Here is a 27,250-nt window from a genome sequence, read left to right on the forward strand (position 1 = left end):
TCATGAGAAATCAGCAATCTGCTTTTGTTTAATTAAAACGCCTCATATAAAAACGAATTCCAATTTTCTATCAACACCTCAGGTTGAATCAGTGATAGTGAGATGGTTTGCTACCCCCCCCCCCAGGCTGTCTGACTTCACCGTGGTAACCTTTGCCATTTGCTGGAATCCCTAATGCATGGGGTGGACATTCATTTGCTGTGTCTCAAGACTCTGAAACTCAGCACAGAAAACCTGCATGTAGAGAGGGAGGCCTTTTGTCCCAGAGTTGCTTTTATTAAATTGGTAAAAGGAGTTGGTAGTCCAACAGCCCTACCTTCTTTTAGGACAATTCTGAAGCTTGTGTGAGGTCTCCCTTAGCCATGCACTGGAGATCAGCTCCAGCTGCCCTCACTGCTAAAAAGCAGCCAGTCCAGTTACCCTGTGTTGACTTTCCTCCCACCACTGACTCCAATCCCAGGAATCACTTCCAAGCTTCCTGCACCCCCAACTAGTGAAACTGGGATGGAGGCTATACCCACCTGTTCTAAACTGCCTAAAAATCAATTCCTTTTCTGTCTTCTCTCTTGCTTTTCGAGACAGGGTTTTTTCTATGTAGCCCTGGCTGCCTTGAACTCACTCTATAGACCAGGCTGACTTCAAACTCAAGAGTTCTGCCTGCCTCTGCCTCCTGAATGCTGAATTAAAGGTGTAAGCCACCACTGCCCTGGAAGTCTCTGATCCAAAGTATAGCCTTGTATTAGAAAAAAAAAAAAAAAAAAAAAAAGGCATGGGGTGGGGGAAAGATAGGTTTTGACTCAATGGGATGGTATCAGCAATTCCTGAAATGTCCTACGGTACATGCCTATACGTGTGGGTCCATAGGTGACATTTTGCGAGTGTAGCTTTCCTTTCTATTTTATAGCATAGTGTATGCTGTTTGAACTTGAAATACAGCATATCGGGGCAACAAGCAGTCTATCAAGGCTCTAAGACATGGGACACATCAGTGGTTAAAAGCACCAGCTGCTCTTCAAGTGGACCTGAGTTCAGTTCTCAGCATCCCCATGGTGGCTCACACCTCCTCAGTCTAGTTGCAAGTAATCCAATGCCCTCTTCTCACTTCCAAAGGAACTAAACACATGTGGTACATGGGCATACAGGCAGGCAAAATACCCACAAGCATAATTTTTTTCCCTCTTAAGTATTTCATAAAAAGAAAACCACACCAGCCCCAATTACACTGCCTTTCTACATTTACTTCTTCTGGATGCCTTTAGAGTTTATAATTGAATTTCCTTTGAAGGTCTGTTGGAGCCAACACCAAACAACGGTGATTTCCAAATCAAAAGACCAGAAAACAAAGAGAGGGAGTTGATGGTTCAAGGGATACATTTTAAAAAATTATCTTTATTTATGTTTTCTGATTCAGCACATGTATTAAAGACTGATCAACATAAAGGAAATAAGACATTAACTGGACGTCTTACATCTCTCTAAACTCCAACAGAGAATGTCAGGATTGCCACCATTACCTGAACTCCAAGCTAGTCAAGCTGTAGACAGGCTATCAGAACAACACACAGAGCATACGGGTATGCAGAGGCAGAGGGCATAGCATTTGGCTCTCCTCTCTTCCTTGTTGACATCTTCCCATTTGACAGTCTGCTTTCTTTCCAAATGAAGTCCCAAATAAAGTCCATAAAGACAACTCAGGGTGCATCTGACTGGACAGTCTTCCAAAGGAATGCATTCCAACCTGCGGTGCCTACAACCTTGTTTTCTTTTCTTTTTTTTTTTTTTTTTGCCAGGATGAAGTTCAGATCAAGATGCACAATACAATCTGATGATGGCGAGGACCGAGTCAAACAGCAAAGTTGAGCGGTAACCCAAGTTAAGGCATGAATGCACACACGCATACGTGCACACACACAGCACCCATGCTAGCACACACAGAGGATCCCATTGATCACTCAAGGAGAGGCAGGCGACCTGGGTGTGGCCAGTAATCACAACTGCTGAGCATCCTGGGAAATGATCCCCAAAACGGTAGGCTAACACATTTTTATCAAAAAATAAAAAAAAAAAAAGAGAGAGAAACTAAAACTTAACAAAAAGCCCCTAAGAATCGTTTAGTCTCTCACAATGGCTCCCGAGAAGGAACCAAGGAGCAGCGTCAATGGCTGGCTCTTTAATAATTTGGAAACAGAAGTTTTACTACGCATGTCTTTGGTAGTCATCACTACAAGCTCTCAGCATTGGTTACCCTATTAGACAAGTACTAGACAGATGATCAAGTTACACAGAGAATACCTTCTTTCTCTTGCACTTTTAAAAAATAGAACTTTGTGAAGCACGGACCGCCATGCTTTTTCCTGTCTTACTGGGCGATCTTCAAAAGCAGAGCTCTGTACAGGACAAGTTCATGTCTACCTAACCATGGGGGATACACACTCTCTTCCTGCAACTGGAGGATCAACAAAAATTCACATTATCAATTACAACTGGTCAAATCAGAAGCCATTGACAAAGGCACAGCAGCATGAGGTGTCAAAGCCACATTCTGGTCACATAGCCATTCCATGGTCAACTCGTCTGTGTCTCAGGAGCTAAGAATTTAAAACTCCCTTCTCCAATCAACAAAGACGTATAAATAAAATCTTAACCACTTCCACATCGGCGAAAGGTCTAGAATTCTCTCTAGAATGCCAGCATGCTTGACAAGAGAAAGCAGTTCAGAGCCCAGAGGCGCCAGATGCTGGGTGCGTGGACTGGGCTCTGATCAAAGGCAAGGTCATCTGGGAACAGACCCTCACCCGATTAGCAGCACAGTGGTACCCGAGGGTCTCTGTCAACAAGACAGGAAATGAAGCCACTGAAGGTATTGTTGCCCTCACCTGCCAATGATGGCTACTGATTTTAATCCAGAGTTAGCCTGTGAGAGTGGGGAACCCAAAGGAGCCATGTCCAGCCCCAACCCACACTAAGGAGGCTCCTGTCTCTGGGGGGATCAGTAGCTGTTTCTCTTACCTATCAATACTTGCTTCAAAAGTGACATGAAATTTCCTAAGTTCAGATGTAGTGTTTGTTCTCTTGGTCTTACCGCCTGAAGGGAGAAGCAACCGGATTATGTTAAAAAGTGCTGTTAGAGGAGTTGGGCTTATTTCGAGGTGATGTGTGATGGATGTAGAGGAAACTGCAGGACATTTTCCGGGACAAGTCTGAACGAACGTCAAGAACCTATCTCTAAGAGGCTCTGCTCGCCGCACAGCAGTGCCTTTGCTCTTGTGCTTCGAGGAGGCAATAAACTGATGGGCAGCGGAGGGAGAACTTTACAGAATGGACTTGTGTGCTGGAGTATACACTGCTGGCCAACAGTACTGAAATCTACAATCCCAGAAAAGAGTTTTGTAAACACATACCATACTTCTCTCACAAGGAAAAAAAAAAAAAAATCAAGACTGTACCGTGAAGGAAGAATTCTTCTGCCCTAGCCTCAGAATTTCCTTGGAATGGTCATGTACCGAGAGGGTCAGTGAGCTGTTGGAGAGATGCCCGGGTGTAGTCTGACATGGAAAACCTAAAGCCTTGACAGGAAAAGTCAGACTCCACCCTGTGTCTGATAACGGCACTATGGCCTGTATATCACACACACACCCTAAAAAATAAAACTTTTACAGACCGACAGTTTCTTCCTGGTCGTCGGAGGGTAACATTCCCAGCTTAGGGGTGGAAGGGAAGAGGTGAAAGGTTGTCCTAAGGTTGTTCTTATTCTCAAGTTCTTAAGATGCCGTCAAACACTATTATCCAATAACACTTTTTCCTTCTGTTAACTCTTAAATATGCATTCGAAGGCAAAAATGGAGGTTTCTAGACTGTACAATATTAAATATCTACAATGTCACCAGGATATTTATTCCTTGTTCTCAGGAGTGTGTTCCATGAGGAGTTGCTATTAGAGATGGCTGTCACAAACATGAGCTCTTAAAAATGACTGATAAATTAATTTTCAGTTCTCTGATTATATCCAACAGATCCACGCTTCTCATCATAAAATATACATTCTCTAGGAAGTTATTTTCATCCACGGCATATATAAATATGCAAACACAGGCGGGGAAAAGCACTTGACTACGTACAAAGCACAAAGTAACCGCGGACAAACAGAAATGAAGGTGGTCACAGAGTCACTCGGTGTTCCACCCAGAAGCGAAACCCAAGGATTTATTTGTGCTGAATGAATGGCCACCGTGTTCAGAACCTTCTTGGTACTCTCCTGGCTTACTTATGATGGGCAAAGTGAGCAGTTGTCAAGGCCATTGTGCTCCTTTGCTGGCTACACGTCTTTTCAGCCAAGTGCTCCTCAGCCATCGTGCCAAAAGGCTGCCTACACTTCAAACAGTACTTCCTCATAGCATTTCGCACCTAGAAAATACTTGCTCACCCTCTGTCTCAGGACAACACAAAAGAATGGGAGGGGTAACCATTTCGGCTCTGCTACAATCTCATGGCCCCCGCAGCAAGAGATCCAGGACCACATTCAAGTCAGCATCAATATCACTGGTGGGAAGGCATCTATCCACTCATGGCAGAGGGGAGCTGGCTGGCTTAGGTGGATTAAATTTAAGGAGAAAGGAAAAGAATTGCATCTCAACAGGCAATAACTCCCATCCCACACATCCCCATGTGTGACTTGTTTCTGTAGGCTGCTTTACAAGAGACACTGCGGTCAATTTACATTAAAAAAAAAATCTGTAAAAAGTGTGTCTGTAGAAAGCTCTAGACTAGACATGTTGTGGGCACCGGTTCATCTAACTTCCAATCCTATAGACAGAGTTAGGTTTGCAAAGGTCTGAACTGTAGTGCTCAAAAAATTCTTGGTATGTTCAGTAAACTCCCTACTGTGAACCTGGAAAAGGAGAATTACTAACAGCTCAGTGACTTCCCCGAAAATTCACAGAGGAAAATTATAAAAAAAAAAAAAAAAAAGATTTCCCTTCCTAGTTTACAAAACTTAAAAGGCAAGAAAAGAAGCCCTGGGGGTGGGAGAAGGGGGGTTTTGCACACTGCTTCTCATTACCAAATACCAGATAGCAACGTTCCAGCCAGGGAATGACGGACACAGAGTTGATTCAAGTAAAACACCGATGGAAAGAGTCATCTGGTTATTGTTGCAGACCCACAACACTGGCTGCGTTTCCGACAGACATTCACAACACTATGAGGAGGGAAGCTAGACAACCTCAGTGCAAACACATCAGATCCAAATATGCCAGGGAAGAAGCCTTTGGTGTTGAGAAGGCGGCTCCATCAGACAAGTCCCAACTTGAAATTCTGAGTAAGCTCATGCATTAAGGCTGGGAGGAGGGGTGCACCGAATGCTGCTGCGATGAAGGGGCGGGCTGCGAAGAGGTGGCTGCCGAAGGGACCGAGGGCTGCATGGGGGGCGGAGGAGGCGGTGGAGGTGGCTGGACTGGGCTCTGTGTGTTGGGTGATGGAGGCGGTGTGGGCCTTTTGAACTTATCGGGACTGCTGCTTCTCCGTGGTGACGGCCTCTGTAGGGAGGACAGGGACAGCAGGTCAGTTTGGGACATCAGTTCAATTCCAACAAAGCCTGAATTGGTACTGAGGAGAACGGAACCTAGACCAACAAGGGCAAGAAAGCCACGGGTTCCTTCTTTATCATTCGTGGTTCCTGAACGAACTGGGACAACATAAACAAGGTAGTGCTCATACCTAGGCCTGTGAAGAAGTCACACAAAATGATAATGCATCTTTTCCAGCCAAACACTCAACTGGGCCCTTTAATGAAATAATAATAATAATAATAATAATAATAATAATAATAATAATAATAAGATGTCACATTATCCCCGAAAACACTGTCAATTGTGTGTGTCCCTAGCTTCCTCCATCATTCGGCTTTTTCTCATACTCTGAGGCATCATGATACAACACTGGCTACCTTTACACAACCTCCTTCAAAAGTCAAAAGACTTGCCCTGGTAATTTCACAGAGTAAGGCTGTCTTAACGACTTTCTCTCTTCAATCCTACTTTTGTATTTCTTCCTGTTCTCTCAGCCAACCGCACAGCCAAGGGCGCGGGGCAACCCCTGAGTGGAGCTCCATAGCTGGATGAACTTGACTCTCCTGGATCCAGGACAGAAAATTAAAGAGTACAACTAGAAGCCAGGGCAACTTTTAGGAAGGCCACCGAGAGTCAGGGAACTAACTGCAAAGGTGTTGAGAACTTCAGATATTATGGAAACCACTGCTAACGCTTTATGGCAAGGAGCTGGCTACAGTTCAGTGAAGACATTGTCCAAACTTCAAATTACATTTCTGGTGGGCTATTTCCATAAAAGAAGAGGAGTCAACACCATCTGGGATATGAGTTTCAATACTAGAACTCTGTGTCAGACTCTTGGGAACACTCTGTGGCCAGAGGGAGAGGTGACCCAAGACAGAAGGGAGCAAATGGCAAACAGCAGTCCACGGCTCCCCTAAGAGACCAGCTACTACCATGTTGTGAGTGAGGAGCTGCCTGCCCCCAACAATGACACTTACTGTGATGCCATGGGAGGCTCCCATGTGCTGAACATGGAGGCCTGGAGAGTTGTAGTAAGACATTCCAGCTCGAGTCAATGAGGTTGGCGGTGTGAAACCAACCGTATGACTTGCATACGAAAGACCTGAAACACAAGGGCAAAGAGGTTCAGCATTGTTTGTAACCTGATTGTCTGGAATCTTCAACCATCTAGGAAAGTTCTAAATAAAAATAGACAAGCAAAGGTGGGGGTCGCTCAGTGGCACGCTGGGTAAGCAGGAGCATATAAACAAACAAACAAACAAACAAACAAACAAACAAACAACTAAGCACTGGAGACGTGCAGTAAATCCAGACATGAATGTGGTCATATTCCATGAGATGACCCTTTACTCGGCTGACGAGAGAGGAGGGAAAGGTGGACAGGACTGGTCTCTTCAATGGTGTTGGGAAAATCTCATATCCACAGGCAAAACCAACCAAACAAACAAACAAACAAATATTGTGGACTAGTACGTCAACTATGCAAAGATGTTACGTGTTTATGCTGCGGAGTATTACTTTAACTATGTGAAGTTTGTGTGACATTTGTTTCTGCTGCCTTTGTTAACGATGTAACGAGGTGTTGCTGTTGCACCTTGCCTGCCTAAGGCACCTGATAGGTCTAATAAAAAGCTGAGTGGTCAATAGCTGGGCAGGAGAAGGATAGGTGGGGCTGGTGGCACAGAGAATAAGTAGGAGGAAAAATCTAAGAATGAGAGAGAAGAGAATGAGGGAAAGAGAGGGACACGACTGGAACCAGAAGCTAGGCCAGCCAGCCAGCCAGATGTGAGAAGTAGTGAAAGTAAGTTATACAGAAAGAAAGAAATTTAAGAAGCTCTGAGGCAAAACACGGATGAAGAGAAACAGGTAAGTTCTAAGAGCCAGTGGGCAAGCATGAGGTAAGACTGTATATGTGTTTATCTTATTGTGTGTCAGATGAATAAAACACTGTTTGGCTGATAGAGGAAGATAGGCAGGGCTATGAGACAAGGAGAATTCTAGGAAAGGGAGGCAGAAAGAGTCGCCATGTGGAGATTGGGAAGAAAGGACACGCCAGGTGTTCTCCGGTAAGATAAGGCCATATAGAAATACATAGATTTCTAGAAATGGGTTAATAATTAAGACAGAGCTAGCTGATAAGAAGCCCTAGCCCTCGGCCAACAATTTTATAATTGATAAAAGTCTTTGTTGCTTATTTGGGGCTTCGAAGAGCAGCGGGACCTGGCGGGACAAGAGAGCCACCAGCAACAAATAAGAAGTCTCCATTTCATGATTTGGGAGCTGGTTGGTGGCCCAAGAGAAATCCTGCTATAAACAAACACACACCCTTTCTGTTATACCATACACAAGCATCAAATGGATTATGGAGTCACAGAGCACATCTGTATTCAACAGTGGCCAAAAGCTGCAGTAGGAAAACAGCCTAACTGGCCATCAGTGACTGAGCAGGTAAAGGAAACTGACACAGATGGCAAGTCCTGTTCTGTTATAAAAGTGGAAAACCCTGCCTTTCGCATGAGCCCAGAGAGCACTACACCAAGTGTGAAGGTCACAGAGGGAGAAATACTGTACAGCTCCCTGGATACGTGGAGTCTGAAAAGGCAAAGCAGGCACAGGAATATGGTGGCTGCCAGGGACCAAGAAGAACAGGAGAAAGGCTCTGGCACAGCAAAGAGCTGCTGGAGAACCCTGACTGTGCCCAGAGGTAACTGCAGTGTCACCCACTCAAAGAGAGGCAGACCTCAGGCTAAGTGCTTGCCACAGCTAAAAAAAAAAAAAAAAGTCAAACACTGCCCGTTCAGCCCTTGACAGGATACAAGACTCCAAGGGAAATCGAGAAAGCAATGAAAATCAAATCAAATGTAAGAAAAGGAAGAGAGGAGATATACCAGTAATAATTACACACAACAACTGGGTGTGCATGTGTGTGTGTGCACAGTGTTCACGCGTGCATGCATACAAACTTTGCAACCTGGAAATGTCTGATATAGGATACAAAAGCCTCATGCATGCCAATGCTCTCCTGAAGGAAGCCAAGAGAGTGACACTTATCAGGGCTGAGGAGATGGCTTAGTTGGTGAAGTTCTTCCTGCACATGCATGAGGACCTGAGCTTTACCCCCATCACCCATGTAACATATCACGAGGATCCCTGGGGCTTGCCAGTCAGTCAGTCAGTCAGCCTGGCTCAGCTGGTGAGAGACACTCTTTGAAAACACAAGACGGACAGCTCACTCCTGAGAAACGATGCCTGAGATTGTCCTCTTGCCTTAAAGTATATGTACCCACCCACACATACACCCCTTTACTGTCTGTCTGTCTGTCTGTCTCATTAGAAAGGCCTGGGGTAGTGTCCAATTAGCCCTATTTGAAATATTCAGAATGATTTAATTGTGCAGAGTCTAAGAAGCCCTAGAGAGCTGGTACTGAAGGCTGCATTGATCCAGTGTCTTACACCTTTCACTCTTACCATCTAAATGGAAAAGCCGCACAGGCAGGACCTTGCTGTGGCTTCAGTGTGCACTGTCCCACCCCTCCTCCACAGGCGCATGAGTTTGAACACTTAGTGCCCAGCAGATGGCGCTGTTCAGGAAGGCTGTGGCCCCCTTAAGAGGTAGGGCCTCAGAAGACTTGAATAAATAGAGGAGAACCTTAAGGTTTTATATTTCTACCTCACCTCCAGACTGTTCCCTGCCTGTAGATGCATTGTGACCAGCTGCCTCACTTGCTTGTCCCATGTTCTTCTTTGACAGGACAGGCTGTAACCCACCCTTTGACCCTTAGGTTGCTTCCTGTCAAATGTCTGGTCATAGCATAACTAGTATATAGCCATAAAACTGGATGAAGTAAAAACACTAAAATAGAGCTGGGCAGTGGTGGTGCACGCCTTTAATCCCAGCACATGGGAGGCAGAGGCAGGCGGATCTCTGTGAGTTCGAGGCCAGCCTGGTCTACAGAGTGAGTTCCAGGATAGCCAAGACTGTTACACAGAGAAACCCTGTCTTGAAAAAACAAAACCAAACAAAACAACAACCACCACAAAAAAGCCCCACTAATACTGAAGGGTTGGACAAGGACTGGTGTTATCATCTTCTTTTAAGGACCTGCAGGAGGCCAAACTGTATTAACCACTTATTGCTGCCCCGAATTCATGGGAACAAGCTGCACTATCTATTTTCTTCCACAAAGATACACCAGGAGTCTTACAGGACTTTTCTGGGCCCTCAGCATCAAGTGCTAAGAACTTACTTCCTGACTTGACAAGGTCGCTGGGACTATGTGTCTGATAGATTTCCCATTTCCCATTGATGTTTGACTCACATTTACAAAGTGGTGTTCTGAGATCCAACACTGGTCTTTTAGAGCAGAGTGGCCATTTAATGTGCTGTTTATGATGCACTGATATTGAAGAGGCTGGCTTCAAATGACAGGCCAGGAATGAAACCCTAACTCTGCTTCTTAGGTAAGTCATGTTGAGGTGGAGGCGTGCGCGCACGCGCGGGGGGGGGGGGGGGTGCCACTCAAAGGTAAAATCGCTGTCTACAGGCACATGGTCTGGGTTCATTAATTTTAATGGGCTCCTTAATTTTAAAGAGTGTTCAAGGAATTTCTTAATTTTAAAGAGTGTTCAAGGAATTTCTTAATTTTAAAGAGTGTTCAAGGAATTTCTTGATTAAGTACACTCAGGAGTTACGAGTACTTGCTGTTCTTGCAGAGGACCTGGGTCAATTCCCAGCACCCACATGGTGTCTCACAACCATCCAGTTCCAGGGGTCCCAACACCCCCTTACTGACCTCTGAAGGAATCAGGTACAAATGTGATACACACACACACACACACACACACACACACACACACACACACACACACACACACACACACGTGCGGGCTAAGAATTCATACACATAAAAATGTAAAATTTAAAAAATAGATTCCTTTCATGAAACAAAAAAAATTCCAACCTATTTAACTAGGTTAATTTTTCTGAGGAATAGTTTTAATTATGTTAAACCACTAACCAAGAATCTTCAGACACTCTATTGCCTACCTAAATTCATTCTCTCTCTCTCTCCCCTCCCTCCACCTGTTTCACCCTCCCTCCCCCCACCCCCTTCAGATGTTCTAGGCCAGCAATTCTCAACCATGAACATCAAGCCCTGTGACTCTAACTCTAACCCTAACCAAATCAATCAAGGGAATGGTGCCCAGGGCAGCCAATGATGACAACCTCTGTCCCCTGGTACTGAGACACAAGGACATATTAATCTCAGTGTGCTATAAATCCCACCATTAGCAAACATGATGCTGCAACACCCCCTGATTACTGAAAGAACTAAATGAGTTATTAGTGTATTGTTTTTACCCTCTCTCCCAGGCCCTGCCGATTATATAAGATTAAGTCAGGGGATCTTATTTTTATTCTTCTTTAAATCTTAATCACCATGCATCTCACCCTTTGGCCCAGGAATATATTAAAGAATAAACAATAATAACAGCTAACCTTTGTTGAACCTGGAAATCTGCACACTGTGGCTGCTGAGCAGAAAACACTCAGTGCAGCTTAAGGACAGGGACACATTTTAAGAAACATGTCTGTCAGCAATTTCAATGAGAGATCAGAGTGTCCCCAAACTGCTAGAGAATAACAGCACTAGGAAGTACTCTGGTCTCTGACGCCCACTGCTGATAGAAACATCACCACAGTGCAGATAATTAGATGGCTTTTATTGGTCACACTGTCCTAGCTTTGGTACCCGAGGCTCTTGAATCTCTGTCATAGCCCTACACAGGTCCTTACCGGTCACAATGTTCTAGTGTTGGTGCCTAGGGGCTCCAGACTCTCTGTCACAGCCTTACCATTGTTCCTGAGAAATTCTTTACTTTGCCAAGATGTTGCAGATCTACACACACCCATCTTTACAAGTGGCCCAGGTTCCTTTTAACGGAGAATGGAGATAGAAACCACATCTGGCTTCTAGGTGCACTTATTATTACTGGGGACACAAAGCTGCTTTTGGACCTAGTTAATACCCATTCCTGGTTTAGACACATCCAAACATGCTACTGAGAAGATCTTAGCACCATTATACAGACACATTCAGACTGCCTTGCAGAACATTTCAACAACAGAAATAGTATTCTAAACCAAACTCTGACACTTGTTGTTTGCACCCTCCCATCACCACCCCCTAATGACTGCAGCATTTTTTCTATCATTTGGAAATGACATGCCTCTAAAAACTTTGCTGGCTTTAAGCAGATCAAGTAAGATGTTAAATGACACTCAACATGAGTTGGCATTCCTGCCTGCTGCAAAGTAACCCTCCCCCCATTACTCCTGACTTAGGTCTTCCTTTCATGCCAATAAATCAAAAGGTAAAAATAGAGACCTTTATTGTAGTGATGAAAGCCTAGCACTATTTGGGGAAAACGGAGAGGCAGCTAAGAGAATTTTTCAGGAACAGAGTTAAGGCCGCTGGAGACAAGAGGAATGGATTCAGATGGAACAGCCTTTTGGCAAAAACAAGGAACAAAGGCCAGTCACACTGTTCGTCTTTGACAGGAACGAACACCTGGTCATCCTTGGTCTCCTTTGCCTCAGAAAGCTCACACCTCTAATAGGACAGTCACCATCATGTGGGAGACTCGTAACTGTTAGCTTTGAGTGTCTCCTTTGAAGAGGGAGAAGGGCAGGGAGCTAGAGAGATGGCTAAGTGGTTAGAGCACTGGATGCTCTCTCTTCAGAGGACCTGATGTAAATCCCCAGTACCCACAGAATGATGGCTCACAAGCATCTGTAATTCTAGTCTCAGGGACCCAATGTTCCCTTCTGACCTCTGAGGGCACTGCACATACGTAGTTCACAGACATAACAAAATAATAACAATAGCATCAAAAGTCACTGTCGTGCTGGCCAGGGCCCAAACTGATAAAGCCAAGACATTTCTACCACACTGTCCTAACTGCAGTGGCTCTAGAGCATCATATCCCCTTTAACAACCTTAAGGGAAATCCTTGTTTTAATCATGACCTCAGACAAAACAAACCACAGTCCTAACAAACCCTTTGCAAGGCCACCCCTATGGTGCTACTCCTCCAGCCTGGCACCACCGACAGACTTGTCCCTCAACTCTACCTGTAGCTTGTTCATCAGCTAGCAGTGTGTCAGACTCTACCTTCTGCCTGATACTCCTGGCACCCACCCTCTGCCTCACCTCCTCATCCTCATCCTTATGGGATGGATCATGTACTTGTCCACCAACATGGGAGTCCCAAGCAGTGCTGGTGCTGGGCCCAGGACACTGAGGAGTATTTTGGGGGTCAGATGAATAAAAGCATGCCAGGAAAGAAAAGCCCTGAATATCAAAGGAGAAGAGGAACAGCTGCCTTGTTTCTTCCTGGTCTTCCAGGCCTCGCTCACAAATCACTCAAGTATCAGAAGGCAGCTCAGGCTGGGAGGAACACTGGTTTTGGACAAGGAAGCCCACCCTGGCCTCTTCACCGGCCCGATGACTCAAGAGATGGTAAGTCACGAATGGCTGTTTCTTGTCCTGCCAGGTCCCGCTGCCCATTCAGCCCCAAATAAGCACACAGACGCTGTATTAGTTCTAAAGCTGTTGGCCGATGATTAGGGCTTCTTACTGGCTAGCTCTGTCTTAATTATTAAACCATTACTATGAATATATGTATTTCTTCATGGCCTTATCTTACTGGAGAATACCTGGCGCGTCCTATCTTGTGGTTGGTTCTCTTTTTGGCGGGCTCCCTCTACCTACCTTTCCCAGAATTCTCCGCATCTCCTTGCCCCGCCTATCTTCCTGACTCTATTCACCAAACAGTGTTTTATTCATCAACCAATAAGAGAAACACGTACACAGAAGGACCATCCCCCATTAGCTTCTCCAATTTTAAAACAGGAAGAAGGATGCCTACAGTATCACTGAGAACAAAAGTGATATGAACGTAGTGGGAATGCAGTGAAGGAGCCCCACAGAAGACGCACGGTAGAGCATCTGGGAAGTCTACCCAGGAATCCTGCCCATCCCCTGAGACTGAAAGAAGACTCACAGTCTTCTTTCAGAAAGGAGTAGTTTTGAGATCAAATTTAGGTTTAAAATGAATCCACATTTAAAGCTCAGCGGATACTGAAGAAGAGGCAGACAGATGGTGTGAAGTCCTTAAAAATAAAAGTTGAAAAATAAAACACTAAATAATAAAATAATAGCAGCAAACAAAACAAAGCACGCAGTCCTTGTGTTTAAGTACGGACGGTGACTTATTTTTGAAAAAACAAACAAACAAACAAAAAACACAAAATAGAGGGGAACATAACCAGGGCTGCCGATAAAACGTATCAGAAGAGCTAGCTGAAAATTGGTGGGGAGGACTCAGCTAAACCCATGTGAGGCCCAGTCCCCACTCCCCGAAAATCCACCGGAAAACAGCTACACTGCGGTAGCGGAGGACACACTCACCGGGTGATATAGGTCTGCTTGAACTGGGAGAAGGCGTGTAAGGGATTGGGCTGGACACAGTGCGAGGTCTTAGTCCTTGTGCAGACATCTCATTAAAATACCTAAAAGAAGAGAGGAAGAGGGAGTTGAAACACCCGTGTTCAAGTGGTCCCTAGAAGACATCTTAGTAGAAACGGTGTGAATGCACAACTTGAGGTTAAAATCCAGGCAGTTGGCGAGGCTGTACCCAGGGGACATTTCTAGTGAGGACTCCTGAGTCAAACTGCTCCAGTTTGACAGACCTCACCACCCCCAGAGGCCTGTCATAGCCATGCCACACATCACAGTGACCCCAGAAGCACAGACATTTATTTATGCTTACTTTTCTATTTGAAACCCAATACCAAATAAGCTCACCAATATTTAAGCTATCCCATTAAGTTTAAAGACACATATGCTCCCTGGGGTTGAGTGTCATACAGTCACAAGGCAGTCTCTGCTAATGGATAGTCACACATTAGAACTTAACAGAAGAAGATACCAGTGCTAAGCACCTTCGGCAGGTCACGCTCAGCCACACTGTGCTGAGTCTAAGCTTCCACCTGACTTTTAAAAGTCACGTCAGCCCCGAACATGCTCAAGTGTGATCATTGGGACCATCGGCTTTCACTCCGTGATCCAAGTCCAGGGTGCTGATGGGAGGGAATTTCTGCTTGACAGACTTCCTGTCAAACCGTCCTCCCTGGCTTTAAAGCTAAACAGGCATGTACTTTCATCCCAGAGTACTGTCAGCCCTGGCGCTAATCCCAGCAGGTTAATGGAGCCTGACTGACAGCTAAATCATATGCCTGCCTCTTTGTCTTCGTCTCTTCTTTAAAACAGCCCACCATGGTAAAACCAGGTAGGACCTTTCTTTGTACTGTACATGCAGGCATGTGGTTAATACCACCCCCCTTTAAGTGGTCTGAAGTGTCTGAAGTTTGCTTTCTCTGAGATCCACCACTTCCGTTATCTGTCCTGGGATGCAGAGTGGTACTGAACTAGGCAACTTCATTGTACCTGGAATAACTTATGGAAGAATAAAAGCAGGGCTGGGGATGCAGCTCAGCTGGCACAGTACTTGCCCAGCATGCACGAAGCCCTGGGTTGTGCCTCCTGAGGTGGTAAGAGGGAGGAGAAGATATTCTAAGCTGATGGAACTTGAAAGCAAGTAGGTATCGCTGATGAAACATCTAACAAAGTAGACTTCAATTGAGAGTTAAGTCAGGAGAGGTAAAGAGGATGTATTGGTTTCATAAATAATTACCATGGGGTGTAAAGACACAGACTTAAGCAGTAATAAGGGAGACTTCAGTTCCCATGCTCACCAAGCAACAGGCCATCCAGACCGAAAGAACTAACAAAGAAACATCAGTCAGATATCACAGATGAAATGGAACAGACACCTTAGATGATTCCACTCAAAACAGTGCAGGATACGCATTCTTATCGGGAGCCTTTGGACCCTTCTCCAAAATGGATCACATCTTAGGAACAAAGCAAGTCTTAGCAAGTAATTAAGAAAGTTTAACTAACTGCTTGCATTCTACCTGTTCACACTGGAGCAAAGCTGAAGAGAGAACACAAAAGGTCACGGAGAATAAATAACACAGCACCAAATGATAACAGGTCATGGAAGAAGCCAGGAGGGAAATTAAAAATTCCCAGAATTCAGTGAAAACAACAGAGTATCAGAACCCGAGGATAAAGAGGTAAGAGAGAGAGAGAGAGAGAGAGAGAGAGAGAGAGAGAGAGAGAGAGAGAGAGAGAGAGAGAGAGAGAGAATGCCAAATTCAAAACTCAATAAATAGAAATACCAAGATCAGGACAGAGGCTAATGAAATGGAAATAACAACTAATAATAATAACCAATGAAACAAAGTGTTGGTCCTTTGAAAAGATAAGTTTGACAGAGCTTTAGCCAAACACACACAGAGACAGACACCAATCAGATTCAAAGGGCCATTAGGGTACAGTGTGAAAACCTACACTCTAAAATATTGCAAGTCTACAAGAAATGGATACACTTTGAAACACACACAACTAATCAGAACTAAACTGAGAAGACATAAGCCACTAAGAGCTCAGACAGAGTCCATCTCAAGCAATGAGATTGACTTAGTAACCCAACTAAATACAATTTTAGAAGTCCAGGCCCAGAGAACTCGATGCTGAGTTCCACCAGACATCTAGAGAAGCAACACCAAAGTTCTTCAACATACGCCAGAAAGTAGCAAAGAGAAGAACACAGCCACATTCAGTTCACATAGCCAGTATTCCTGATTCCAAAACCAGGTCAGGACTAACAACAGCAAATTAGAGGACCATCTTTCTTCTGGGCATAGATTCAAAAATTCCCACTAAAAAAGCTTGTAAATGGGATTGACTATACATCAAGAAGAGCATTTGCCATGACCCAGTCAGTTTGATTTCAAGAATGCAAGGATGGCTCAACACACTCATGTCAATAACTATATCAGCAGTCTCCTAGTGGAAACTGCTTCACCATTTCCATAGTCCAACATCCTTTTACAACAAAAGACCCAAGGAAACCATGGATAGGAGGGGTATAGCTCAACATAATAAAGGATATATGCAGCAACCTGATGGCCAACATCATATTGAATAGGAAAGTCTCAAAGCAATGCTACCCACAGCAGGACTGTGACAAGGATGCCCACTTACTCAAGTATGTCCATGAAGCCTTAGCTAGGAGAAAGCAGACAAAAATAAAATTGATATGAATAAAGAGAGGAAGAAATTGAACAACTCCTATTTGTATATACTATTTGTTACACAAAATAATCCCAAGGACTCCATGTGAAAACCCTTAAATCAGATAAACACTTTCAGAAAAGTAACAAGGTACAAAAATCAACATCTAAAAACTCAGACTTTCTATATACCAACCCTGGCAAGGAATAAATCATGGAATTAAAAACCTAGGAATAAAACTAAACCAAGAAGTTAAAGACCTCAACGACGATGATAAAATTTAAAACTCTGAAGAAAAGAAATTTGATAAAGACCCCAGAAGATGGAAGAAGTTCCCATCGGCATGAATAAGCAGAATTCCTATAATGGTATTTGCAGTCCTCATCAAAATTCCAAAGGTATTCTTCATAGACATGGGAGCGGGGAATCCAAAAATTGAGAGACAAGCACAAAGGACTCCAGAGAAGCAAAGCAATTCGAACAAAAGGAACAGAGTTCACAGTGTCACCATGTCCGATTTCAAGTTATACTACTGAGTCACAGTCATAAAAACATCATGGCACATTGATAAAATAGGCAGAGGCAAGATTAAATCCATGTAACTACCTGACTTTTTGAGAAAGACACAAAAATATACACTGGAGAAGGGACAGCCTCTTTAGCAGATAGTACTGAGAAAGCTGGATACCCACAGGTAGAATGAAACTTGTACAAAAATCAACTCAAAATGGAGCAAAGTCTTTAATGGTAAGACCTGAGAGTCTGAAGCCACCACACTAGAGGGAAACACTTCAAGGGAAACACTTTGCCTTGGTGAAGACTTTCTGAAAAGAATGATAACAGCTCAGGAAATAACATCGAGAACTGACAATTGGGACGGTATGAAACAGAGAAGCAAAGTGCTGAGGAGGAAGCCCAGAGTGGGAGAAAATCGTTGCCGGCTACACATCACACAGGGTTAATAATACTCAGAATATATAAGACAACTGAAAAAAAGTAAGTACTAAAAAACCAAACATGCCCATGGATGAATTGGCAAATGAGATAAACACTGGTTCTTAAAAGCCGAAGATGTGGTGGTGCATGCCTTGTGAGTCTGAGGACAGCCTGGTCTACAGAGCGAGCTCTCCAGGACAGCCAGGGCTGCAGAGTGAGACCCTAACTCAAAAACAAAACAAAACAAAACTGATATTTTTTTTTAAAAAAAAAGAAGTGTAAACAGTCAGTAAACATATGAAAAAAATGTCCAACATCCTTAGCTACCTGAGAAAATGTCAGTATGGAGATTCTCATCCTGGTTGGAATGGCAGTTTCTGAGAAAACAAGGAACAAACGCTGGTGGGGCTGTGAATACAAGGAAGCCCACATAGGCCGCTGGTGGGAATGTGAACCAGTCCAACTGCTATCAAAATGAGTATGAGGGTTTCTTAGAAAACAAAACCAGAACTGTCACATGAGTCAGACGTGCCACTTCTGGATTATCAGTTACCAGAGGGCTTTTAAAGTCACAGAATTACAGAGATACCTGTCCATCTATGCTGCTACGGTTCTATTCCAAACAGCAGACTTGTGGATTCTGCATGGGGAGGTCTGTCCATGAGAGAAACGTGCTGTGTGTATGCAGGGGGAGCCTATACAGTTGTAAATAAGACAGAAATGATGCCATTTGCTGGAGCACAGAGGCTTCTGGGAACCAAAGTAAGTCAGCTAAGCCAGATTTGGAGTCAAGTATCACATTGTCTCTCATTTGAGGGTTCTAGATTTCTTACAGACACATAAATTATATATACACATATGCCATAAAATCACAAGGCAGGCCGAGGGAAAGACGACCAATCAGGTGGAAGAAAGCGGAGGGTGTGAAGTGAATGTGGTCAAGGGATGTACATATTTGAGAGACACTGTCTCTATGAAACCCAACACTGTCTGAAAAAAAAAAAAAATCACACCAAACTCTCCATAGATTATTCTGTAATTACTAAGGCCTGATGCCTTTCTGATTAAGATCATAACAATTATTTCTAGAGGACACAGATGCATATATGAACTAAATACTAAACTTAGTCCATTAAAAACAAAGACATCAAAGCAGGAGGGGGCTGATGGAAAAGTGTGTGTGTGTGTGTGTGTGTGTGTGTGTGTGTGTGTGTGTGTGTGAGAGAGAGAGAGAGAGAGAGAGAGAGAGAGAGAGAGAGAGAGTGTGAGTGAGTGTCGTGGGGGGATGAAAATGACCCAAATTCAATATATATGTTTGAAATTATCAAGGAATTAAAAAAAAGGGGGGGGCTTGGCAAAGTGTACTGACAAATGAGGCAACATAAATATTCTAAAGGGGGAATCTCTGTGAGTTCCAGACCAGCCTGGTCTACAAGAGCTAGTTCCAGGTCAGCCTCCAAAGCCACAGAGAAACCCTGTCTCGAAAAACAAAAAACAAAACAAAACAAAACTAAAGGGGAAAGAAAAATCACTGAAATATTTGCAATTCAATTAAAGCAGATTTGGAGGAAAAAACTTGCTAAACGTGCCTGTAATATTTGTATCCAAGTATGTGAACTTTTTTATTCCTGCTACTAGAAATAGGAAATATATTTCTCTAGTACTTTTGCTTACATTTAAGTATCAGTGTTGAAAATTTAAAAACAAAACACATGGCAGCTCTGCCTTCATTCCCCCACCCCTCCCCCCTTCCCATGCCAAGAAAAGGGCAGTTTCTTCTCTGGCGTAAGCAGAGTATTCAATCTTGCACATATCCTACTGGGAGCATTGCTATAATGTGGGGGTATTCATCACCACAGTCCATATGACATTCAAGCTCTCCCCTTCTGGAATATATCATTTTAAAATCAATTTATGTATACGGCTGTTTTTGCCTGCAAGTATGCCTGTACACAACGGACATGCCTGGTGCCCGTGGAGGACAGAAGAGGGCACTGGGTCCCCTGGGACTGGAGTTATAGATGGTGTGTGTGGCATGTGTGCGGGGGAGGGAGTAGCTGGGGGGGGTGGATTTATGGGTGCAAACCTTTCGTCATCCATTTCCAAGCTGGACTCGCTCTCAGAGAGCTGGCGACACAGAGCTTCCCTTCTCTCCATCTCCCTCTGGAGCTTCCGCTGGAGCCTCAAGTTCTCTTCCCTCATGTGCCTCTCCTCCTCCAAGTACTGGGCCATCTTCTCCGAATCTGAAAAGACACAGCTTGCAATTAAACTTCGGTTTTGTGCAACCATCACCCCGCCTTTGGAATGGCCCCACCCCGCTACCACCATCTCAGGAGTCCAGGGTTTAAATTTTATCCTCAGCCATCAAAGTTCACAAGTGAGTTACAGTTAGCAAATGATCTAACAGGCAGTGTAGACAGGCTAGGCATCTTCATGGCATCCTGCATTTGCAGGATGGGGGCTCTCAGGTGAAGACAGGACAGACCTGGGGCTGAGTTTCCTTTACCACCTTGTCAGACCTTCCTTCTCCATGGTGGAAGCTGGGGTGACTGGCCCACCGTTGCCCTATAGGCTGCCTGTTCACTCTAGACAGGCCACCTGAGGTGTGGGGCATCACATCACTGTGCATGGTGGCCGAGCACCACCCAGCACTGTGCTAGCAGAATGTGTTCGTTCGGTAACAGGTAACGTCCTTGCAAAGCAGAACTTTACACAGTGCACAAAACTCTTTTCCACAAAGTGTATGCAAGCCTCATCCAGATGTATATGGACTACCTTTGGGAACTGGCTCACTCCTTCAATCATGTGGGTTCTGGGGATCGAACTCAGGTCCTCAGGCTCGGGCGATTTCTGAATATGCATCATTACAAAATATACCAAAGCTCTTAAACTTTTCTATTTCAGTTAATGCTTTACTTCAAATTATGCATAGATGTGTGTCTGTGTGTTAGTGTATGCGCTACAGTACAATGTCCATGGAAGCAAGAAGATGTCCCCATGCTCTAGCGCTGAAATTACAACTGCTAGGAATTGAACTAAGATCCTCTGGGTGAGCAGGAAGCAGTCCTAACCAGTGAGCCACCCCTCCTGCCGGGTTTCAGAAATTAAAATGCCCAGATTATTAGACACCATTATGCAGACTAAACACTAAACCTCTCAGCTGTTTTTGAGTACAGCCAGAAACCCTGCTGCCTATTCCATATGCAAAGTTTGTTTAATTGAAGAGATGCTGGGAAAATACTTATGGAGCTCACTTTTAATATGAACAGCTTAAATTAAGTCTCTCCAAGCATGCTCGTGTGCAGGTTTCTCACGGAGCTCAACAGCAAGCACCAGGTGACCCTGGGTGTACCTAATGTTGTTCAAATTCAGACAGTGACTACAGAAACAACTTCTCTTCCATAAACAGCAAAGTTTCCCCAAATAGTGATTTAAGAAGAAATATCGTTTTTCAAAGAAAATTGCAATTCAGGCGGGACGTGGGATACATGCCTGTATTCCCAGCACCCAGGGGTGGGTTAAGGCAGGAGGGTTGAGAATTTGAGGTCAACAAGGGTTACATAATGAGACCCTGTCTCCAACAAACAAAAATACAATATAACAAAATTAAAAGGAGAAGGCAGTTCATTAGCATAGGGGGACTCAGCAGAGGAATGCTGTGAGAAGAACGTCACCTCAGGTGGGACCACAGGACCTGTCAATGCATCAGTTTAACTCAGATACACTAACAGGCTCCCTGTGCTACTTATCCAGTGTCAGGACCCAGGCATAGGAGGCTGGACCCAAGGCATTCCTTGGGTGCCCTCTGCTGGTCCCCTGTCACATAGCTCTCCTGTGTGTATGTGGGGTGTGTGTGGGGGGGAGTTAGTCTGGCCCTCACAGTCTAGTACCATTGAAATCGAATCACAGGTGCTATCCAGTGAGGCTGGCATCCAAACCGGTTTCAAAGCAATGCTCCCTGTAACGGGCTGTTTTCTATCTCCTTCCCAGCCTATGGACTTCATGGAGACTGAGCCCCAGCAGATCCTAAGACTCAACCCAAACTGAGAACTTGAGATCTTCAAGTGCGTCAGGAGGGATGGAGGCTGAGGGGCTAATGTCACAGTGACACAGGCCATCTGATACACAAAGTTGGAGACAGAGGACAGGACGGGTCATTAGCACAATGCCCCCTAAGCCCTAGCGATGCTGACAGCCTCTTTGGGCCAGCCTTTTCTGTCCTGGGAAAACAATCACACTAGCATTCACAGACACTTTCAGCAAGATCTGCAGGCCTTTCAAAGACCAAGCAGTGCAGTGAGTGCCAAGGGATGAGGACAAAGCATCCTTCCCTCCGGGATGACTGGCCAAGCACGAATGAGGAAGAAAAAAAAAGGGGGGGGGGAGCTGGGTGTCCTGGCAAGAGGTGATAAAAATGCACTCCTATCCAGCCCAGAACAAATGGGCACTGAGACGGTTTTGATTTAGCTCACCTGGCTTCATGGAGTACCTGCAGCAGTTACCCAAGACACCTCAGAATTATCTGGATTAAAAACAAACATTTCAGAGGACTACAGTCCTCAGAAAGCCACCCAGCACTAGCAAGAATGAAGGCAGTGCCAACAGATTCATCCCCAACAGGCTACCGCATGACACAACAAAGACAAAAGGGATTTGGTAGGTGTGATGAGGTTAAGGATGCAGGATGCTGTGGTAATCCTGGATTATCAGGGTGGGTACCTAAGATAATCACAAGGGTTAGTCTGAGTGAAAAGGAGACCTGAACAGGGAGAGGACATGGGAGTGACATCCCCACAAGGGGGAACCACAGTGGAGGCATGGATGGAGCCCGAAGTGGCACAAAACAAGAGGGGTGTCTAGGATTCTACAGACACCTCCAGAGGCACACAGTGCTACTTACTATATAGCCTTGGAAGCCCCACATGTCAGACCTCTGGCCTCCAGAGCTACAACAGAGTCTATCTGTGCCCTTTCCAACCACTGTGCCTAGGCTTGTTGCAGCAACAAGAGAGAACACGCCGTACTTCTGAAAGACTCCACGGTCTTGATATACCATCCAAGACGGAACACTGAACCTCTAACGTGTAAAACACTTCAGGGGAGAAGTAAGGTAGCAGCCAGTGAGATGATCAACGTGCCTTCTACTGAGTGGACCGGTCTGCCTGGGATCTGCCCAAGGTGCCTGTGCATAGGGAGATGTGTACACAAGCATGCTCACTGCAGCTGGAGGAAAACAATAAACCAGGGTCATTTGGGGCTGGGGAGATGGTCCTTCAGATAAGAGGCACACTTGCCACCAAGTCGGCTGACCTGAGCCGGATCCCTCAACCCACATGGTGAAAGGAGAGAACTTACTCCCACAAGTTGTTCTGAAACCAACACATGAGCACCAGGCCATGCATGCACGCACGCGCGCGCGCACACACACACACACACACACACACACACACACATTAAATAAATAAATGTAATAACCATATTCTGAAAGGGGATCCTTTGTCAGGCTTTAACGAGGGTCCAAAGCAGCTGGGTAGGTATCTGGGAGAAGAAGTGCAAGACTGGCTGTTTTTAAAAGTGTTTTTGCCTAGCAGTGGTGGTGCACACCTTTACTCCAGCACGCACTAGGGAGGCAGAGGCAGGTGGATCTCTGAGTTGCCTACCGAGCAAGTTCCAGGACAGTCAGAACTACACAGAGAAACCCTGTCCTGAAAAAACAGAAGTGTTTTCAAAGAGAAAGATGCAGAGTGTCCTGATTACTGTCTAATTCTTGGTATGAAGCAATTTTGTATGCGCGCACACATCTGGGAGAACACTAGTTATGGGCCTGTGCAGACTGCTCACCTGGCAGTAACAGGGAAAGGGAAGCCCTTCTCCCACTATTTTACCTCATGGAAGAGATGTCTGCAACCAAACATTTGCAGGAGGAGGGCAGAGCCCTAAAAATGCAGAGAGACCCAGACAAGTTCAGAAACCCAGGACCCTGACTTCCAACTCCACAACTTGGCCTTTTTCAAAATATTAAGCCTAAATTTCAAAAGCATTTATTCTGCAAATACCATGCGCAAATGTCAGCTGAGGTTAGATTCAGCAGTAAGGAAGGCAAACACCCTCCACAGTCCTCCCTTCACAGAGCAGAAGTGCAGAGAGCCCCTGTGCAGATTCATTAGCACATCAAACAGACTACAAAGGTCACCTGGCCTGGTAGTTTTAATTGTCAATTTGATACCGTCTAGAACTTTAACAGGCAGAAATGCAAACACTCTAAAACACTTTTGTCTTTTACTCTATCAGACTACTGAAACAGTGGGCACCAAAGACATTGAAATTTCCCCCAGGAATCTCACACTGGGAGAAGGAGAGGGAGACAGCCAGAGGGGAACCTATCTCCTTGGAAGAGATTTGGTACAGTACAAGATGAGACTCAAACCCAAAGGTACATCCACCAGGGGTGGGACCATGCTTTGACCAGAGCTGCTTACATGTGCAAATCCTTGGTCCCTTATGTAAACTTCTATCTCACCGTAGGACCTGGAAAACAGACTTGAGGGGTCTAGCTGGCTCTTTGTCCCCTTCCCCAATGTGGCCAGTGACTAAATCTTCCTTTTCTGCTTTCCACTATGAATTTGGCCTTTTTATCGCCTCACTGAGGACAAGTAGCCAGACCTGATTTGGGGTTACAGGTTGTGACCCGCTCCCCCAGCCAAGTTCAGTAACAGAACCACATGGAAAGGGGACTCAGAACATGGTACGGAGGGATTATTTTAATTATACCCATCGATGTGGGAGGCCATGCATAGTGAGTGACTCTGTTCCCAGGCAGTGTTCTTGAGGTCTAGGTCGGAGTCAGGACCCAGCAGGCTGACTCTGCTGCAATGGATGGCTCCCCACTTGGGTACCTAGACAGCATGAGTGGGTTCGGGGAGTTAAATAAAATGCAGACACAAAGCTGGGGGGCGAGGGAGGAGCTAGGGGGAGGAGCAAATGGTGACTATAATCAAAACACTTGACACGGAATTCCCAAAGAAGTCATAATATATATACATATGTATATATACATATTTAAATAGGAAGGTAGCCAAGCACGTGTATGCATTTATCAACCGTTCTCCATTTCCAACCATGGGTATGATGTGACCGGTTCCTCTGTGACTTCCCATGTCACCGTGAGCTGTAACCCACATGCCAAATGAGCACATTCTCCCTTAAGTCAGAGAATTTTATCTCGGCAAGGAAGGAAGGAAGATATCCGGGATCCTGCTACCTCAGTGACCCCCCTCTTGAGATTATCAGAATTTATCTTCTGAAAGTATTCTAAATTATTGCCGCCAACCCCCCCCCCCCCGTGATCGCTTTCTTTTTAAAACTATATCCCAGAAAGACAGCTAACACGTGTACAAATGTCTGCGCACTGCTAATAAAGTACACCATGGATACGGCTGCCGCCACGAGTTCACTAGTAAGCACAGGGACGGCTGTGGGCTTGGTACCCGCACTGATTCAGCAGACAGGAACTCGGGGGGTTGGGAGCCACGTACGCTGTAACTGGGCAGCCCGCAGCTGCTTCTTCAGCCGCTCCACTTCGTTCTTTAAAAACCTGATATGCCTCATCATGTTCTCAGGAGAGTCGATCTCCATGGAGATGTCTCTAGGTGATGGTGGGGCAGACACGGGCTGATCTAGTTTCTCCTGTAGGATTCTTCACGGAAAAGAAAAAGGAAAAAAAAAAAAAAAAAGAAACAATGAATAACAGTTTGCGGTAGAACACTATTCAGCATTTGAGCCGAGAGCCGGCCTGAAAATCGCCCATTGGACAGACTGACACCTCTCTGTCCATCCTGACCAATTATCACTGGTCAAACAGGAAGACTGGCAAGATCTCATTTCTGTTGTGTTTATTGTGTGTTCAGGTGTTAGCACAGGTGTACCTGGGGTACCCGCACATGGAAGTGAGAGGACATTCTTAGGTATGGGTCCTCGCCTCTCCCCTCTGCAACGAGGTCTCTTCTTCTCTGCTGCTAAGCAAGGTAAACTGGCCCCAGGCTTCTGGGAATTCTCCTGTCTCCACCTCCCATCTCACTTTAGGAGCACACTGGGATTACACGCATGGGCTAGTGTATCCAGCTTTATGTGGGTACTGGGAATCTCAACTCAGGCCGGTCCTCAGGCTTTGTGCAGCAAATACGACACCACGGAGCCATCATCCCTGTTCCTTCTGCTCTTTGAGTGACCCTGGCAGTCAATCATAACTGTGAAGTCTGTTGAACACGTTTCTGGTTACTATGCCCAGAGTCCAGCAAACCTAGCTGACTGTATGGTTAGCAAGCTGGCTGCGGAGGATGGAGGGAATAAAGAAATTCTCCCCTCTTGATGCTCTGGGTGAAATTTAGGAACTGCTATGAATTGCCCCGGAGGATGAAGTTACTTAATAGCCACTAGAGCTCCTCCCAAGTAAAACTTGGGTGGAAGGTTTGGAAAACTGGGGCCAACAATAAAATGTTAAAAAAAAACACCCAAACCAAGTCAGAATTATTTGGTTAATGGCTGGTGTGCCCACTTCCCTACCAATTATCATTATCAGATAAAACTCAGAAAAGGCTCAACAGCATTTTACCTACAAAATGACCACTTCCTACAGCTAAGTTCAATAACAATACAATTATATGTACATAAAGCCTCTAACTGCATTCCAAAAAGGCAGGCTAACTGCAACCCTCTTTAACCACCTTTTATAAGCTGCTGGGGGCTCCTGGGGTTTGCTTTATATTGAATTGTTTACCTCTCAATTTGACACAACTGTAAACGGACTTACCTGCAGTTCTACCCTAGTTGAGAAAATTAATAGGTAAATGTGGTCGCAATCACAAAATAACTTCAAGATTCAATGTATTAGAACTGCTACCATAGTGCTGAGTGGTTATGGCTGGAGGATTTTTCCTAACATATATTTCAAATCTTCACTTTTCTTAAGCTCTGTGGTTGGCTGTTTGTAATTCTACATATGAACTCAGAACAGTGTGGAACAGAATGGCACAGGCTTCTCAGAGACAAACACAGGATTCTGGGGCAGGGAACTAATAATCAACTTAAAAGGAAACTCGCCTTTATCCCATACAAAGCTCCGAGACAGGATCTTCCTGCCATTCCCAGAAGCCTTGTCCCTTCCAACCCCCAAGTACAGAGTGACCAAAAACGAGGACGAAGGCAATCTGCAACAAGGTAATTTAGGAAATGTCTGTTGTTGGTGTTGGGTGACATTTTATATCTGTGTATGTACACTGAACACACAAGTATTAAATATCCACAGGTATTTATTTACAGTGGGTTTAAAAGCAAACGGATAGCCATTTTTCTATGAAAATCCCCCAACTAAGTAAATCTTAGCGATGCACACTAACAGGTGAACTGTGGCACCGTGGATGACTCTGACTTGGCCTTGTATCAACAAATAAAAAGAATCCCGAACTTGAGAGAGAAGAGCCACGCATAGAGCAGAGACAACCATAAGAGAGATCAACATATATTTCCCTTAACAAGTTA

At 44.9% G+C, this 27,250-nt stretch overlaps 1 protein-coding gene across 1 annotated transcript in view; it reads right to left on the bottom strand.

The window, feature by feature from the left end:
• Positions 1–1,369: 1,369 nt before the first annotated feature.
• Positions 1,370–27,250, bottom strand: part of Ccdc6 (coiled-coil domain containing 6) — a 98,552-nt gene continuing 72,671 nt past the window's right edge. The window contains exons 5-9 of the mRNA XM_027395104.2: positions 25,249–25,409; positions 19,800–19,956; positions 14,045–14,145; positions 6,548–6,672; positions 1,370–5,534 (exon numbers count right to left, since the gene is read on the bottom strand). Of these exons, the coding sequence (XP_027250905.1) occupies positions 5,331–5,534; positions 6,548–6,672; positions 14,045–14,145; positions 19,800–19,956; positions 25,249–25,409 (748 nt within the window). The 3' untranslated portion in view covers positions 1,370–5,330. The remainder of the gene's footprint in view (positions 5,535–6,547; positions 6,673–14,044; positions 14,146–19,799; positions 19,957–25,248; positions 25,410–27,250) is intronic.

The sequence above is a fragment of the Cricetulus griseus genome, assembly GCF_003668045.3.
Source record: "Cricetulus griseus strain 17A/GY chromosome 1 unlocalized genomic scaffold, alternate assembly CriGri-PICRH-1.0 chr1_0, whole genome shotgun sequence".
Taxonomy (NCBI): domain Eukaryota; kingdom Metazoa; phylum Chordata; class Mammalia; order Rodentia; family Cricetidae; genus Cricetulus; species Cricetulus griseus.